The sequence below is a fragment of the Staurois parvus genome, unplaced genomic scaffold (genome assembly GCF_062004578.1).
Source record: "Staurois parvus isolate SC_StPar_1 unplaced genomic scaffold, SC_StPar_1.0 ptg000192l, whole genome shotgun sequence".
Classification (NCBI taxonomy): domain Eukaryota; kingdom Metazoa; phylum Chordata; class Amphibia; order Anura; family Ranidae; genus Staurois; species Staurois parvus.
Window position 1 is genome coordinate 11,156,901 of NW_028317988.1, and position 19,531 is coordinate 11,176,431.

Here is a 19,531-nt window from a genome sequence, read left to right on the forward strand (position 1 = left end):
CTGATCTACAAATTGCTCCTCTGCCTGTAAAAATGGGATTTTTGATTGATCTGTAAAATCAATTTCTTGGGAGTACATCGCGGGACACAAAGCATCTTCATATCTATGACAATAGGGCTATGTTGCCATTTTCAGGTACTTGGACACTGGCAAAATAGACAGAAAACCCCTCCCTAGGCATAACCCCTTCCTGTTAGGCAAGGCTTCGGTTTTCTGCTAATGTCTTGCTCCGAAGGCTCAGGTGGACTTGTTCAACACAAATCCATCCATTCGCTTTTGCATTAGAGTTCTGTGAAAGATGGTAGCCTGCTTCGAGGTAGTCCCCTTTTCCCAGTTTCATTACAGGCCCCTCCAATGGAATGTCTTCATGACATGGAAAAGGAAGAGGCAGTCATTCGATTACTCAATGCCATTAAAGCCCAGCACAAGATTGTCTTTGGATTGGTGAATCTCCTCACTGATGCTGGAGCTGGGAAAATTGCTACTCTCTTTATCCATGAGGGTCCTGACGATGGACACCAGTCTGAAGGGGTGGAGTGGAGTCCTGGACAATTTCTTGGTCCAGGGAACTTGGTTACCACAGGAAAGGACGTTGCCCATCAACATGCCACAACTGAGGCCGATTGGCATTGCCCATCTGCATACACGTTAACACTGCCACATGACCAGGCCAGAGACATCACCCAATTCCTTAGTGTCTCATGGAATTTAGTGCCAACCGCAATGGTGGAAGGGAAAGGAAGAGAGTGGTGGCAAGGGGTTCAGGAAGACCCCCTTACAAAGATACGTCCCTTGCCATGAACAGCCAAGGTTACAGTGTCTCTTTAAGCATAAAACAAAAAATGCACAGCAAACATCCATAATTATCAGATATTGTACATTATTTGTGAAAGTCATTAGTACCTCTTTTCACTTTTTTTTTTCCTTTAAACTGAAACGATTCAGTCATATCCTCATTCAGCAAAATAGATCTTCAAAAGATTGAACTATGTGGTGTGCAGCCGTCTTGTTTCAAACAATATGTATATATGTGTGTATAGATTCACGTATATGCAATGCTGAAAAAATGCACCCAGAGAAACATAATAGCAGCAAAAATTATGTAAAATACTTGCAAATTAAATCCCTCAAAAGGAAAAATCAAGCAGAGCTTGGGTTTGGTTACAAAAGCTACAGCTTTCCAGTGATTGCAAATTGGTGAATTACCATTCTTACCCTCCACCCCACTGCTCAGGGAAGGCTTGCACGAAACTAATGATCTCACTTTGTGGCAGTTTTGATGGGTTGAAAACAGCTACTAAGAAGTAGCATGAAACAGATTAAGAGTGGTTGAAGCGCTACATGTTAAATGGGATCTGTATTTTTATTTTAGTATGCATACATATGTATGTGTGAAATAGAAGTATAACATCTCACTATTCCAGAAAAAGCAGTCAGATGCGTGCCTGCATTTATCTTTGTTCTCATTAATAAATGCCCCCGAGAGCCCCCAAACCCAAAGCGCTCAACATAAAATAGCTGCTTAAAACTCTTAGGACAGAGCTAGGCCTTATCCGCAGCATTCCTCACTGCCTAGTACCCTGCCTCTCAAACAGAGGACTGCATGGCAGGGAATGTGTCAGAGAACCATCATTCTGAGCTGAAAGTCAGTATTTGCATAGGGGAACATAAAGGTGTGTGCAGGCATATCCGATGTGTCTTCCAACAAGCACAGATTCTATTTGATTACGTATGTACAGGAGTTGCATCATCAATGGCTGTCCAATGGCTAGAGAGGACCAGCAGAGACTTGAAAGAAGTGGATTCAAGAGACACGACAGGATCCTAGACCTTTCATTGCTGAGGGACAGCACAAAAGCACATAAAAGAGCCACAATGTTCAAGTATGCTTAGAATAGCATTTCTCAACCATCTGATTCCAGAAAAACTGTTAAAAGAATGTTCAGGTACCCCTGCTAATATTATTCCATCAGGGGTCATTGCATATGTTGTAGTCAGTTGGAAGAATGTCTCTCTCACAGAGATGAACAGAATTTCATCCTTGCAGTCATGCTGCATGATGTTGGACCTGGAACTATTCAGACAACATCAGATGGGTGGTTAGTTAGCCAAAGCTCAAGAAATCCCTAGTTACCTCTAGAGGAACCCTAGAGTTCCATAGAGTCCTGGTTGAGAATGGCTGGCTTAGAACATCATTAAAGCAGACCTACACTCCTGTAGATTACTTTTCCTTCCTTCCTCCCTGCCCCTATTTTCACCTAGACAAGAATGAAGTGCCCCTGTTCCCACAGAACCCTTAATATCCCCATCACATATTGCAGGAGGATGAAAAAGAAGGGACTCACAGGGGTTTATTTACTAAAGCTGGAGAGTCCAAAATCAGACTCCCTTCTGCAAAGAAACCAATCAGCTTCTAACCTCAGCTTGTTCAATGAAGCTTTGGCAATGAAACCTGGAAGCTGATTGGTTTCTATGCAGAAGTGAGTCTGATTTTGCACTCTCCAGCTTTAGTAAATAAACCCCACAGTGTCTCTTAGGCCGAGCTGGCGTGCATCATTGAGGGGGGGCAACTGCCTGAACTCCCAATGATGTCCAAATGGGCAAAGTGACAGAGTCACTTTAAAGAAGGCCATGAATTATCACAATAATAAAATAGATGTTTAAAGCAACCTTTTTTTCCCAAAGTATACAGAAACCACTTCCAAAATGAACCATTCAGTGCATAAATCAAACTCCATGATGCAAAATACAGTGTGTCCCCAGAGATCAACTATTCGTCCCCAGGAAGCACCATCTTGCCTCCCATACAAAAGCGAACCTAGTCTGTCAATCCCAGCTGGCAATGACCCTCTGTGCTTGATGTGACATACATGCCGGATTGCTCTCTGCATAAATTAGCAGGAGGGGGTGGTTAGAAATAAAGATATAGGCCTTGTCCACTAACTTATGACAAAATAACTAAATTTATTTTCCCCTGAAAAGAGGTGTTTGGGGGGGGGGGGGAGGTTATGATCGCCCTGTAATAAAGCATATATAATCCATATAGTGAACAAGGCACAAAGTCATTCACTTTAGAGTCATTGCAAAGGAAAGCAGGCACTCTGAGTCTGAAAAAAAACAAAAAGAGAGAGAGGTTTAACCTCTTTTTACATAAAGGATTCTTTTCAGTAAGTCCTCATGCACACTGGACTTTTTACAGCGGCTGTTTTTGACTTTTGTGTTTTTTTCTACAGCCAGTAAATTCCGCAGCATGTTATCCTATGTGTCCATGCACACATAGGCTTTAATCAGTGTTCTTTGGCACGGGCATTTTTTGGCTAGAAAAAAAAACTAGTAGGTTTTTAGAAGAGTTTTTTAGCTGTAAAAACGCTCTAATACTGAAAACGAGGTACAACACGGCAAACAGGTGTTTTTGTTGAGCAAAAATGTTCGGTTGTTTTTTTATTGTGTAAAAACCACAAACGCAGAAAAACACGGCTAAAAGCGAATGCAAAAATGTTGAAAAACTTGTGTTTTTAACGAGACTTTACACAGCTAACTCTACCAGCGTTATTAAATCGCCCCGTGTACACGGAGCCTAAAAGCTGTGAAAATCTGAATTAAGACTTTCTTCGGGAACTAGTTCTGGCCAGATGAGTTGATTGTATAAAAAAAAAAAAACTGGATGCATTCCTAAACTAGTGATTAACATTTATGAGTAATATTACCAGAGATTTGCCTTCATGGATCACAAAACATTTTTTTCCCGTTGGAGCAAATTGGGCCATGCTTTAAAGTTTACTTTCTCAGGCTATGGCCTTTTGAAGGAGTATGCATGCTCCGAAAGCATGCCGAGCCTACTGCTGCTCTACCTGGAGCTGAAATCTCCCTCACCTGCCCTGTGCATCCACACCAACCAGGAAGTACTGGGAACCACCAGCACAGTCAAGGACAGTGCACTGGACACCTGCCTGCAGCAGGACCGGCCAGGAGTTGCACATCGGTTGACACCACTTTTTGTGGAAATAAACTACTTTTATTGCTGCATTTAGATAGCGCGGCTTCTCTCTTTTTTTATAGTTTTTTTTGTGCCTTCCTCTGAATGAACTGTGTGCATATGATTCTGCAAGGGAGGGTTTTCAATTTTTTTTAACAATTTTTTTTCTATTGGTTGAATTGATGGACTTGTGTCTTTTTTTCACCTAACTCTTTAACTGAAATTTGTAGTGCTGTCTACTTTGCCTTTTTTGGGAAAGGGGAGAATACACACTCTCCTTCTCCCATGCCCGCTTCCAGGACTTCTCCAGGGCATCACTCATCCTCTGGAACTCCCTACCCCAATCCATCAGACTATCACCTACTCTCCTCTTCTTTAGGAGCACCCTGAAAACCCACCTCTTCATGGAAGCCTATCCCACCCCCTGCTAATTGCCAACCTCCTCCACTCTTCCTACCACTCCATCCCCCACAGCCATTTACTCCTGTACCACCATCCCCTCCCTCCTAGATTGTAAGCTCCAAGGAACAGGGCCCTCGAACCCCTCGTGTATCAAATTGTATTGTTATCGTACTGTCGCATGTTCTGTCTCCCATTGTATTGTACAGCGCTGAGCGAACTGTTTGCGCTTTATAAATACTGTATAATAATAATAATAATTTAGCAGATTATGAAGATATTACTATTTCACACTTAATATGAGCATAGCCTGCCAATTTAGAGAAGTTTTTGCACATTTTTTTTTGTGTTTTTATACACGATTTGTAGTGCTGGAGCAGAACCGTGTTTTTCTGGCCACATAAACTTTTAAATGGGAGCACCTAAAAAGTGAGTTCCGTTTAATGTCTATGGAGTCAAAAAAACACTTGAAATTGCCCAAAAACAGCTCATGCACTTTTCAGAGCTTCACAGAACAGGAGTCACGTTACACTTAGGTATGAATGGGCCCACTAAGAATAACTGAATTTTTCTTTATCTTGAAAGGCATCACACAACAAAATGGTCAGGTAAGAATGAAAAGGTTTCCTATAAAGCACAGTGGATGTCACTGGGGGTCACAGGTTCAAAACCCAACCATGATACAATCTGCGTGGAATTTGCAAGTTCTCCCTGTGTACTTTAGCTTCCTTTCATTTTTAAAAAGACAAGCTGGTAGGTTATTGGCTTCTGTGTAAAATGTGCCTTGGTATGCTTACGTATGCATGTGGATTGTAAGCTCCTTGAGGGTGGAGACTGATGTGAATAAACAATATATGTAAAGCACTGTGTAAATTGTTGGCGCTAATAAATAAAGTAGGCTATATCTTTTTTTCAATAAAGGTTTCCTGAAATAAAGTGAAAAGCTACCTGTGACCTGATCTGGATCCCTATACCAATTACTTCTCCACTGTAGCTACACAATGCTGTGGCCAGGGAATCAGAAACATGCGAGGCAAAGACTTTTATTGGTTATTATTGATTGGTAACTTGCTGATGATATTCCATGTATGAAATACATCCAAGACAATCTGGAACAGTACACAGGATAAGATGCAAAAGTAGAATGAAAAATGTTCAGTAAGATTTGGATGCCTTTTGAGCAAGGTAAAAACCATATACCACTACATACCTTTTCACGTATTACTGAACATTGTTCTTTATATCCTTTCATATAAATCTAGATTACATAAAGTTTGGTTTAAATATAACGTGGTGAACGAAGCAAAATTATTTGCATTTCCTCTTTAAATAGTATTTCTTAACGCTCCGTAGATTTTTAACAGACATCAGCCTCAAATATCCATATTGTTCTCATTAAACGGCACTTGGTCATATACTCTACGAAATATGGCTGCATCTATTGTAAAAAAAGCAATTTCTGAATTACACAGAAATTCCTAGAAAATTTACCTCGCTGGCAATTTTACGAGTTACTGCTGAATATTAAGAAACAAAATATAAAATTGAATGAACGAAAGAATGGGCCAGATGAGAATTTTACAGTTTTGCACAGAATCTGAGTGATATATTAAGAATAGGAGCAATTCATAAAAGATTATTTTAAAGAAAACTTGTTCTAAAACTTCGTATCTGCTGCATATAAGAAAATCTTCTATAACTGCAATTCACCAACGGCACAGAGGTTGAGCAAGATGGATGCAATGTGGAACAGAAGTTTGAGCCTGACACTTTAACCATTTGACGCCCGGCCTATGGCCAAATGGCGTCCGCAAAAATGTATTAGCTTTCCGGGAGGCCGCCATATGGCGTCCTCCCGCACATGCACAGTTCGCGCGCTTGCAGAGCCACGCAGCGGCGCGATCATTCACCGGCCGTGAACCTCGGACACGGCCGATGACAGATCTGAGTACGGGCCCCCGTTGCCGGTACCATGTGACCTGCTGTGACCAATCACAGCAGGTCACATGACAGTTGTATACAATGGATGGCTTCATTCATGCCATCCATTGTATACCAGTGTCTAGCTGTGAATGGTCACAGCTAATCACATGCACGTCATGTGATTAGCTGTGGCCAAATCACAGCTAAGCACAAAAAAAAAAACCCCTGAATGAATCGATGTCATTCAGGTAAATGCTTGCTTATAGCAAAGTAATTTTTTGCTATAAGCAAATTGTGTAAAACAAATAAAAATACTGATCACTTTCCCAAAGTAGTACAATGTTACTATGGTAACATTGTACTACTTTGGACATAGTGAAATATGAAAAAACAATCTTAAAAAAAGAAAAAAAATTTAATAAAAAATTTAATTAAAAAAATAATATATTTTTTTTTTACACTGTCACCAGTCAGTGTCCCTGATCACCGCCATGCCAGTTATATGATGACGCTGTACTGCACTGGTGACAGTATGTAAAAAAAAAAAATAGTGAAAATAATTTTTTTTATTTTTTCATTTTCCGAAAAATTATGACAAAAAAAATACAACTTCAAAAAACTCTCCATGCCTCTTATGAAGTACGTCGGACTGTCTACTTTGCAAAAAGTGGTAATTTGGGGGATATCTGTACTGTTCTGACATTCTTGGACCTCAAGAAATTAGATTGGCTGTCAGTACTTCAGGATTGATCAATATTCAGATCTATACCATAGTTTGTGAACTCTATAACTTTCCTACAAACTAAATAATACATCCTAATTTGGGTTATTTTTACCAAAGACATGTAGCAGAATACATCTCGGCCTAAATTTATGAAGAACAATTATTTATTTGTAAACTTTTATAACAGAAACAAAGAAAAACGTGTTTTTTTTCAAAATTTTCTTACTTTTTTGTTAATTTAGCAAAAAATAAAAACCCCAGCGATGATTAAATACCACCAAAAGAAAGCTCTGGTTGTGTGAAGAAAATGATAAAATTTTAGTTTGGGTACAATGTTGTATGACTGCGCAATTGTCATTCAAAGTGTGAGAGCGCTGAAACCTGAAAAGTGGCCTGGGCAGGAAGGTGTAAAATTGCCCGGTATTGAAATGGTTAAAGTGGACCTGCTAACCCTTTTAAATGAGTAGAAATAAAAGTTCTGCTATTAAGAAATCACAGTTAAAAAAATCTGTCTCCTGCCAGCTTAGTGCTTGTTGTCTTTGTGGAAGCAGTGGTCTCTGTGCAAAGGTTCAACACACTCTGCCGAGTCACAATTACAGCTCTGGAATCAGGAAAGTTCATCCTCTCTGCTGATTGGACAGTTGTAGCTCTGACACGGCAGAAGGGAGTGTAGGGCCTCTGCAAAGAGACATAAATACTGGCACTTGTCCTTGGGCTTGTGGATCGTCCTTATTAGACACCCAGGTAAAAGTCACAGATGCAACAGTGCCAACATGTTTCAGTTACAAATGGACTTGCTCATAGCAATGAGTAAGGCCATTTGTGGCTGAAACATGTCAGCACTGTTGCATCTGTGACTTTTACCTGGGTGTCTAATGAAGAAGACTTACAAGCCTAAGGACGAGTGCCGATATTTACTTCTCAGTTGGATACATAAGGCATACAGGAGCCCTTACTGTAGCACCACCTGCTGCACACAAATATCGTGTCCAGCTGGGTTGAGGACGGTGAGTTCTTTTTATGTGGCCTCTGCAGAGAGACCACTGCTTCCACAAAGAGAGAAAAGGTCCCACTCTGACATTTTTGTAGGGAACAGGCTTTTTTACTCAGGTTGTGGTTATTTTGTAAAGAAAATGAACTGTAAGATTTTGCAAACCTTTAGTTTTGAAGCACCCAGAATGTAGTTAGAGGATTTCAACTGAAAGGTCATTTGGGCCCAAGCTGGACCCTGCCATCTTGTACTCTATTTGGACAGGGGAAAGGCAGTTGATGAGGTTTAGCCCTAATTGCAGATCCCTATTAACCTCCCTAGCAGTCTGATTATGTCCATATTTCTGTGCTCAAAGAGGTACATTTTTTTGCATGGAAATATGTATTTTTTTTATTGTAGGCCTGTAATTTTTAGGAATAACTCACTGAAATCTGTCCGAACAAGAGTCTAGTAAACATCCCAGGTATGTTACAATTTGAAACACAAATTCATAAATTAGAATTTAATAAATAATCAGAAAAAATAAAAATATAATAATAATTTAATTCAATAATATAATCAAACCAAAAACACTGAAATTTGAAATATAGCGCCAAGTTCGCACATCGCTGAGCAAAGTTGCAGAATCGGTTTCAGTGTCCGATGACGAATTTCCCCACAAATCATTATCACTCAATTCTGCAAGTGGTTCTAATTTACTATCGCTGTTGTCTAGCTGGTCTAAAACCGATTTTGACCTAAAGGGACGCTTTTTGGATGCCATGGACTTTTCTTAGTTTCCAGGCAGAAAGAACGGTAAAAATGCAGGCAGGGCGCCGGACAAAGCACTCGGGACAAAATGTGTGCGAAATGGTTTGATACAGGAAAGTTTTACTATGTGATTTTAGTGAATGTCACTTTTTGTCATTTTCAAATTTCGTGCCAGTTCCATCCCCGTACGTCCCGACGCTCGCAGGGGACGGAACCCAGATGACAGATGCCGGCAGCCGCCGGAGGACATTACAGGAGACACTGCAGGAGGGACATCGCAGGAGCGCAGGACAAGGTAAGTGATCGAGGGATCCCAGAGCAGCGCTGCATGGTAAGCCCGAGTGTAGCTCGGGGTTACCGCTTGTGGTACTGAAACTTTACCCCGAGCTACACTCAGGAATACCTCCAGGGAGGTTAATAAAGTGAAACTAAATGAAGAGAACCATAGTTCAAAATGTTTTCTAGATAACAAAGGTAATGCTAGACTCATGATGCTTTACTTTTCTGCAACACTTTTACTTCTAAACATTTGAAATGGCTGACTGCATTCAGTATACGAGCCGGTACAAGTTAGGTGCAAAAACAAATTGATTGCAGCATCTTTGTTGAAGTTTCATTAAGATGACAATAGTAACACATGCAAAACACACATTAATTGTTAACGTGCACACAATACACCACACCTAAACTACCATAAAGATGTAAACTGACCCAAAAGCAGACATATTTTACTTGCTGTTTTTGGCCAACATGTAGCCTCTTTTGGACAAAGGAAGTCCTTGTCCTCATGGAGAACCAGAAAGGGTTCCTTCACTGTAGGATAAGGCTATCAGTTCAGACATTCACCTTGCAGGAGCAATGACTACAGCAAACACCAACTTGTGGGTGAGGGTAGCAAGAGGACTATCCCTAATGGGTTTAAACAGTGCTTTTCAAAATTTAGAGAGAACCAAATTCAGATCCTACAGAGTCAACAAAGAAAATATGGAGGAGCTGTATAGGAGGCCCATGTAAAAAGGACTTAATCAAAGAATGAGAGGTTAGTGGTCTCTAAAAATGAATACAAGGGGCAGAAACTTAAAACCTGCTAGCGCTGACAGCCAAACGCTGGTCCAGATCCCAAAATGCAGACATTTCCCTTAGAACCACGGCTTCAACACCCATGCAGTTAAAGCCAATGACTGTAAAGCAAGATGGCTTAGCACAGAAGATCCTGATGATCTGGTGCAGCTCATGGAGTGTCTACTATGAGTTTTACAAGGTTGGCATATAACCAGACAAGGAAGAAGCTTCAGAACATCCAGTGCTATTCCTATACGTAGAAACAAGCCAGTCCTCCTAGATTGTAAGCTCGAAAGAGCAGGGCCCTCGAACCCCTCGTGTATTGTATTGTTACTGTATTGTCTCTTGTATTGCCCCCCCCCCCACACTTTAATGTACAGCGCTGAGAGCAAACCCTTTGGTGCTATATAAACACTGTATAATGTAATGTAATGTCCAGGTTGCTGTTGAACCTAGAGGCTAGGAGATTCACATCCTGTGCATCATCCCCCCCATCCCATGACACACAACCTAGAACAACCCAGGCTCTAGGGACCACTCCCTTGGGTCCAGGTGCTGCCAGCTGAAGAAGTGTGCCTGCCAATTGTCTATGAACAGAATGTACAAAGCTGAAATGCTTGAATGAAGTGAAGTGAAGTTCTGACCAGGAAATGATCCTATCTACGTCTCTTGCTGCAGTAGGTCTTCTGGTTACTAGTGGATTAATGCCCCTCGCTGTCATGGTGATGTCCAACTGAATTTGGATTGGATGACTGTCCAGTAAGATGGTCCAATGCTGTAGAGAAAACAAAATCCCTCAAACATTCAAGGCGTTGATCGGTAGTTGGGTGTCCTCCAGTGACCAAGTACCCTGCACACAGGACTCCTCTCCAGTGCAACATGATGAGAAAGAAGGACTTCCCTATCTCCAGAGCTGGATTCCTGAGCCACCAGGCCACGGACAACTTGGTCCTCAGTGACATACGAGTTGGTTTGGAGAGTTTGCATCAAATTCTGGAGTGTCTGTGGAAGAAACACTCTAGCCTAAGGTGTGTCTAGGGCTAAATTAAAATACATCAAATGATAGTTTGGTTTGAACGTATGATTTCTGAAGGTTCAGGATCCATCTGAATCACTGTAATGGCTGGATGGTCAACTGAACATTGTCTTAACAAGCCCACAGAGCAGATGAGAGGTTAGAGGGCAGGGCCACAAACCTCGGCAATGGTTAGATTACTTCTAAATTTTGATTTTGACCAATTAGACATAGTCTAACAAATTACAGTCAGAATCAGAATCAAATGAAAGACAGGACCTACCTGCAAGAACAAACCTGTAAGAAGAACCGCTTATTAGTTGGGTCCTTAAAGACAGGCACTTCCTCCACAAGAATAGTAATCAGCCTGTTAAGGCACGACACTACCGGATCCACAATGGGAACAGGTGACTTCTGCACCCAGTGCCCTGTTATTGAGGTAACTTAGTGCTATGCCTGTCCGGCCTACTCACAAAGTAAAGCCTGGTTCACATGTACTGTTCCTGCTGAACCAACCAACTTTCAGTATGTGTGTAGCTGTCTGTTCAACAGAAGCAGATCTAACCACTGGTTTCTGTCAAATGGTGTTGCTGGAAAATCAGCATTCGGTCAGTGCCTGATCTGTGTATTCTGGGGAGGGGGGGGGGGGGGGTATTCCCCCTAGTTAGAATACAATATCACTTGTGTTGATGCAGAGATCTGTCAGGTTTTTTTTTTCTTGTTCAACCCAGCTTAATCTATCTAACCCTGTAAAGGAAAGATTGCTTTACTTATCTTTGAAGCCACTCCAGACCAGTCTCCAAAGAGAGGCACCCCGTGTGTGCAGGTTGAGAAATGCCCCGGGACTGGACCAGAGAGGCTACAAAATAGGCAAGTATAGCAATATTTTCTTTACAAGGCTAGATAATTAGGCTTAGAATGTGGGAGGGAGCAGATTTAGAATTAGTTAGTTTTTTCCTTTACTTACACTTTAAGTTTTCATTTTCAGTTTAAAGTATATGAAATTCCCAACAATGAACATTTTCTATTTGCTTCCTTTTGGTCTGTTAACTATACCATTGAAAGTGTTTAGTTATATATGTTCCATGTATGCAAAAAAAAACAAGACAAAAAACGTGTTGAACCTGCTGAAATGAAGTGAGCTTATAACTTCTCTTGCACTCTTATCTCAAGCATTTCAGTAGACTACAGAGCAACCCCCATCTATATAAATGGAGATTATGAGAGAGGAATGTCTACTGCAGTCCTACCATACTTCCTGTCTCAAGGTGACAATGCTGCTCCTCTTAAGATACAGTACAGTAAGTTTTGTTGTCACCTTAGAACTGGAAGTGTGTTACTAGCAAGGTCACAGGTAAAAATAAAGGAAAATAAGCCTGAAGAAAACTCACATCTAAGGACTGCTCAACTCTAATATAACATCTGTGTTCTTGGGTTCAGATACACTTTAAAGATAAATTTGAAGTGTTAGGGTCAGGTAAAATTTTTTTTAAAAATTGGGATTTCTGTGCAATTCCGCTAGCACCAAAAGCTTTTTGCTAACTACTGTGCTGGGCTTGCAATGCTGAAACTGAAAAGGCTGCAAGGAATTAGTAATGCAGACCATAGACGGGTCGAAAATCAGCCTATTTTTTGGCCGAAAAAAAAAAAAATCGGCAGATTTTCGCACCGTTAATGGGTTAATTGGTCAGCTGTTTTTCAGGGTTTTGGCACATTTTTTTATCGGTAAAATTGGGGGAAAAAATGGCAAAATCGGCCGATTTTCACGGCAATGATGGGCAAATCGGCTGATCGTTTTACAGATAAAAAAATCTGAGCATGAGCCGTGACCTGCAAGAAGAAGCAAAAAAAGAAGAAAAAGAAGAAGAAAAAGAAGAAGAAAAAGAAGAAGAAAAAGAAGAAGAAAAAGAAGAAAAAGAATTAGAATTCCAGTCCGCTATTATATTTGACATGAAAAAGTATTGTGGCTGCAACAATGTATCTATTTGTATCCGAATAAAAACATCTGTATTCGAAATAGATACAAATGGATACATTGTTGCAACTGCTATATTTTTTCATGTCAAATATAATAGCGGAACTCTCTGCAAGGGACAGAAGTAATTAAATGCCGGCCGCAGACGGGACGAAAATCGGCTGATTTCTTTACCGTTGGTGGTAACGTCAGCCGATCAAATGACCGATTTTTCGTGTTTTTTTATAAAAAAACGGCCAGTTTTCGACCCGTCTATGGCCTGCATAAGAAGGGTGCATCAAGTCCAAGAAACACCAGTTTGACATGCTTGTGGTTTAAAAAGAGAGAAATTGCAAAACACAGGTTATTTACACAAGATCCTGGTCTTGAAAAGAGATCTTCATTATACTATAAAATTTTACCTGTTCCACAGTAATAAGGCCCTGAGGACTGTCCGGCTGGGTCTGCAGTGGAAGATTCTGACACAGGAAGCCCAGCAATAAGGAGACTTCCTTCATACTGCGCCAGCAGCATACGAGGACCATCTGCGCAGTGACATTGCAGGAGGTGCCTTCATTTCCTTTCAAGACAACCATACAAAAAAAAAAATAAGTTATGGTCTTCACAGGCAAAGGTAATATATTTGTGTAAACCAGAAACAGAACTCAAAGTTTCTTTGCCCTGGTGCAAAATTTCAAAAGACCTTCTAGTGATGGAAATATAAAGTCCACCGCTGCTGACCCATGTCAGGTTGCTAAGCTGTCTTGGACTTTAATACTATTACTTCTAAAGCCGGTCATACACCATTCCTGATGAGCGGCCCTGTCACCACCATCCTGCCCGACATCCTATGATTGAAAAAGCAAAGGAGCCTGGCAGAAAATTGTCAGCTGAACAGTGGCTGCATCCAATAAAATGGGTATTTTGACTGATGGCTGTTAAAATACAATAGCCATAGCAGGAGATTGATCCATCTGTGCTGTATAGCATGGATGGAAGAATCTGTTACATTTCTTCAATTAGCCCACAGGTTAAACAAAAACAATCTATGTGCATGGCAAGCTTAAAGCTGAGTTCCACTCACTCTGTCAAAAAATAAAAGTCAGCAGCTACAAAAACTGTAGCTGCTGACTTTTAAAAAACAGCCACTTACCTGTCCCTCGGTCCTGTGGTGTGTCCCCCGCAGCCCGTTTCACCGGCCGTCCTGGATTCCAGGAGGCCGGCATCTTTAGTGTGGGCACCCGGCTGTGATAGCTTGCGGCTTCACAGCCGGGTACACACTGCGCATGTGCGAGTATCACTGCACTTCATGAATGGTGCTGTAGTCTTCTGGGACCTGTCACGTGTCCCAAAAGACTATAGGAAGGGAGGAAGGACACCTTCCGCTTCTGATCGCCTGGCGATCGGACCGGAAATGGGAGCAGATACCTGTCATATTCGGGTACCCGCTCCCTTCCGCCCCTCAAAGGTGCCAATACTTAATGAGGAGCGGGGGAGCAGTCCTTAAAGCGGAACTTCCCCTCCGCTTTAAAGAAGAATTTCAGGCAAAGCCCAACCATACTTAAAAATGCCCCCTGCTCTCTTCTAACACTTGTTCTGACTAATCTATGTAAAAATAATCTGTATGCTTACCTATTTTCAGGCCGCTTCACAAGGTCCAGCTCCCCTCTGTCAGCCAATGGTGGCTGTAGGTGACAGGAGAGAGCACTGAAAATGAATGGGCCATAGGAGCCTGTGGAGTGACAGCACCATTCCACAGCATTCCAGCCTTTGTCGAGTGCTCTCTCTCCTCTCCCCTGCAGCTGTCACTGGCTGGCACAAAGGATCACGTGACCAGACCGAAGCAGCCTGAGAATTAGTCAGCATAGGTGTTTAGGAGGGGGGGGGGGGGGAGAGAGTTATTTTTAAGAATAGTTAGGTTTAGCCAGGGAATTCTGCTTTAAGTTACTTAAGTCACTGCCCTTATATACCCATCATTAGCATGCAGTAAGGGAGCTTAGAATTAATAATAACTCGCAACCGGACTACCTGTTCCAAAGCAGTGATTCACTAAATGGTGAAGCCACTGGATCAGCATGACAGCCAGGCAACACGCCTTTTTAGCAGTGACAGCCTTCAAATTTCTCTCATAAGAGTTTTTACTTTTTGTGTAAATGGTACTGCAATGGGAAATTGCTAAAAAACAGTTCCAGGAAACAGGTGAAAGCATTTAGTAGTCTACAAAATAGGACCGTGGAAGGAATAAAGCTTGCTTAATATATCTTATACTGTGTTCTTTATAATCCCCATAAAACACACAATTCCAAAGAAAGTCAGTATAAGTTTCCAGGCTACGTAACTTCCACTCCCTGCATGCTGCATCACCAATCACATCTAAAGTTCTAAGGCACGTTGCATTTGATTGGTGACTGTGTGAGAGTGATAGCAAGATGTGTGTTCCAGCATCACCATGGATGTGTTCCAGGATCCTCAGATTACAGACAAAAGGAAATGAGGGGGATTATTACAGCACAGAAATATTTGGATGAAAACGGTATTACTCAAAAAATGTGCTCAATGTATCCATCTCGGGGTTTAAATCTCAGATTTGACTGGAGAGGACACACGCCAAACATCTGGAACACATCTGAAATGCATAGATGACCAATGTCTTACCTGCAAAAACATTTGTAATTGTTTTTGTTGTCATATAAAGAGACACACACTTTATACACTCTAGAATCATAGCAGTGACATTAACATTCACTTTTGCAGCTTTCTGTATCACCTTATTGTTTATCAGACACACAGAGCGTGGCTCGGGATCAAGCCCACACAAATGCCCCCATAGCAATCGGCTTAGTATTGTGGGCACTCAGCAGAGGGGGGAAGCCAAGAGTGCTAGTGGGAACCCCAAAAGAGCCGGATGAGGGCTGCTCTGTGTAAAACCATTGCATAGAGCAAGTAAGTATAACATGTTTGTTATTAAAAAACATTGAACCTTTACAATTATTTAACTTCTTGCCGACCAGCCACTGTAGAAATACGGTGGCAGGTCGGCACAGCTGGGCAAAACCATGTTTTAAAACACGCATTTGCAAAACAGGTAGGGGGCGTGTGCCTGCCTTACCCGTCCCGCTGATCGCGGCCGCGTGTGTCAGTCGCCGGGTCACAGCCGGTCGTTACCGGCCGTGTCCCGCCGATTAGCGGCAATCACTGACAGAAAGCAGGGATGCAGTAGCTCTGCTTTCTGTCAGTCCACTGTCAGCTCCTGACATGCTGATCCAGAGAGAAGAGTTTATCTCTCCGGATCAGCCTTGTTCCCCTGCAGTACACACCCCCGCCCCATAGTAAAACACTCCCCTCACACAGTTAACCCTTTCAGTAAATAAAAAAGTTAACCCCTTCCTCCCCAGTGCCATTAGTACAGTGTCAGTGTTTTTTTTTTTTTTTGCACTGATCACTGTATTGGTGTCACTGGGGATGTCAGTGACCCCAAGTCAGTTCCCCCCAAGTGCCAGAATGTCCGCCACAGTCCCGCAGTCCTGCCATAAGTCGCTGATCGCCGCCATTATTAGTATAAAAAAATTTTTTAAATCCCAATATCTTTCCTGCCATTTGTAAACGCTATAACTTTCACGTAAACCAATTAATTTACACGTATTGGGTTTTTTTTTTTAGCAAAGACATGTTGCAGAATGCATTTTGGCAGAAATTGATGGCTAAATTTGATTTTTACATTATTTTTTACTGGACATGTTTTATAGCAAAAAGTCCAAAATATTGTTTTTTTTCCTCAAAATTGTCAGCCTTTTTTTTTTTATAGCGCAAAAAATAAAAACCGCACAGGCGATCAAATACCACGGAAAGCTCAATTTGTGGGGAAAAAAGGATGTAAATTTAATTTATGTACCGTATTGCATGATCGCACAATTGTCCGTTAAACTAGCGCAGCGCTGTATAGCAAAAAATGGCGTAAATTGCAGTATCTATACCATAGTTTGTAGGCGCTATAACTTTCACACAAAGCAATCAATATACACTTATTGGGATTTTTTTTTACCAAAAACATGGAGCAGAATACATTTTGGCCTAAATTTATAACCAACTTTTAGTTTACTATATATTTTTTATAGCTGAAAGTAAAAAATATAGTTTTTCTTCAAAATTTTTGGTCTTTTTTTGTTTATAGCATGAAAAATAAAAAGCACACAGGTGATCAAATAACACCGAAAGAAAGCTCTATTTGTGTGCAAAAAAAGCACGTAAATTTCATTTGGATGCAGCATTGCATGACCGCGCAATTATCAGTTGAATTAGTGTGGCACCGAGTAGCAAAAAGAGGCCTGGTTATTAAGGGGGGTAAATCCTCAAGAGGGCAAGTGGTTAAAGGATACTTTCACTTTTCGTAACATATTACACCCATATTCAAGGTGTAACATGTAACATGTTATGAACGGACTGGTCCGGTCTGAAACCACAGCTATCCGTGGCTGTCCACAGAGCTAGTGATTACCTGCGTTGATCGCTGGCTCTGCAGACAGCCACAGATAGAGTCCTATATAATGACAGCTGCAGCTATCGGGCGATCTTCTCGTCCCCACTAGCTGTCACAATTATATAAAAACGTGGCTGCCTCTACTTTAAAAGGATAGCTGTGGCTGGCGCCGACCTGTCATTATATAGGACTCTATCTGTGGCTGTCTGCAGAGCCAGCAATCAATGCAGGTAGTCACTTGCTCTGTGGACAGCGACGGATAGCTGTGGTCGCCATGGACCTGTCATTGAGATATACAGGGCTTGGCGGCCAAAGCTAGCTGTTCACGGGTAGCTGAAACAGATACAGGAATCAGCAGATTCCTGCTGCTGTCATTTAAACTGGCGCTACACGTCCGTGTGAATATAACCTAAAGTTGGCCATAGATGGAACGGTTTACTTTACTGCAACCACAGGTTCCCTCCCATGGAGCCATTGTATTCTCCTGATGGGGGACGGGGGAACCGCCCCCGCTGGTAGAACACAGTGATTACTGCTAGCAGCCATAATAGCCACTAGTAACAATCTCATGTAAAATCCAACAGGATCGAGCGATCAATCAACTTGACTACAACCAGCCTGCCCATACATGGTTCAAATCTCAGCAGCCGGTCCATGCTAAACCGGATGAGATTCGTCTACGGCTGGCTTAAATGGATTTATACACTGCAAGTTTCCTCAATGGAACTCAGCAAGAGCAGCAGCCTATTAATAATTAAAAAGTCACTCCCATTCACATTCGCTGTGCACCAGTGTTAATTTTGACGTCAAATTTCGATTTCGTTTTAGTCAGTCTTTTGACTAAAATGCAATTTTAGTTCTATTCGTATTTTAGTCTTCTGGGTTTTAGTCATATTTTAGTTGACTAAAATCCCCAGTACATTTTAGTCGACTATAATCAAATGGGTTCAGTTAAATTGTAATTCATTATTTATGCATTTCTCTAGAATTTTTAAACTCATTTTACACTCCTCCGGTAAAAAAAATCTTATAACGGTATTAAGGTTTGAACAGGCACTACAGACACTGATTTAGCCGCTGAGATATAGAACCATATATCCAGGAGTATATACCAGAAGGAAAATCCCACAGTATTAAAAGGCATCATTTGCTTAGAATAAGCATTTATGGGTGGATTTTGGAAATCCCAAGCGACATTTTTCTCCATGAGTTTGGAAATTCTAGAGAAATGCTTAAATAGTGCATTACAATTCAACTAAACACGTTAGATTTTAGTCGACTAAAATGTACTGATTATGATATAGTTTTAGTCAGTCTTTTGACTAAAATGTCATTTTACTTTTAGTTGTATTTTAGTCATCTGATGTGTTTTAGTTTTAGTCGTATTTTAGTCACCTGAATTGTTTTAGTTTTAGTCGTATTTTAGTCATCTGAATTGTAGTTTTAGTCATATTTTAGTCACCTGAATTGTTTTAGTTTTAGTCGTATTTTAGTCATCTGATGTGTTTTAGTCGTTTTTTAGTCATCTGAATTGTTGTAGTTTTAGTCGTATTTAAGTCATCTGAATTGTTTTAGTTTTAGTCGTATTTTAGTCATCTAAATTGTTTTAGTTTTAGTCGTATTTTAGTCATCTGATGTGTTTTAGTCGTATTTAAGTCATCTGAATTGTAGTTTTAGTCGTATTTTAGTCATCTGATGTGTTTTAGTCGTATTTTAGTCATCTAAATTGTTTTAGTTTTAGTTGTATTTTAGTCATCTGAATTGTTTTAGTTTTAGTCATATTTTAGTCATCTGAATTGTTTTAGTTTTAGTCATATTTTAGTCATCTGAATTGTTTTAGTTTCAGTCGTATTTTAGTCATCTGAATTGTTGTAGTTTTAGTCGTATTTTAGTCATCTGATATGTTTTAGTTTTAGTCATATTTTAGTCATCTGAATTGTTGTAGTTGTAGTCGTATTTTAGTCATCTGGATTGTTTTAGTTTTAGTCGTATTTTAGTCATCTGAATTGTTGTAATTTTAGTCGTATTTTAGTCATCTGAATTGTTTTAGCTTTAGTCGTATTTTAGTTGACTAAAATATTGTTAATTTTGCCCCCGAAAATAATTTAGTTGACAAAATTAACAATGCTGTGCACACTGACACAGACATGCTTTTCCTTCAAAGCAACAGAAGGTAGGAATCTGCAACAAAGTTTGTTAAAATCCTTGCAATGTACTGTACATTGATCACCCAGGGGAGAATGTTATTTTTTCTCAATAA

At 40.7% G+C, this 19,531-nt stretch overlaps 1 protein-coding gene across 1 annotated transcript in view; it reads right to left on the reverse strand.

Moving 5' to 3' along the window:
* THADA (THADA armadillo repeat containing) overlaps positions 1-19,531 on the reverse strand; it is an 870,089-nt gene that overhangs the window by 710,344 nt on the left and 140,214 nt on the right. The window contains exon 21 of the mRNA XM_089677843.1: positions 13,217-13,374. Coding sequence (XP_089533969.1) covers positions 13,217-13,374 — 158 coding nt within the window. The remainder of the gene's footprint in view (positions 1-13,216; positions 13,375-19,531) is intronic.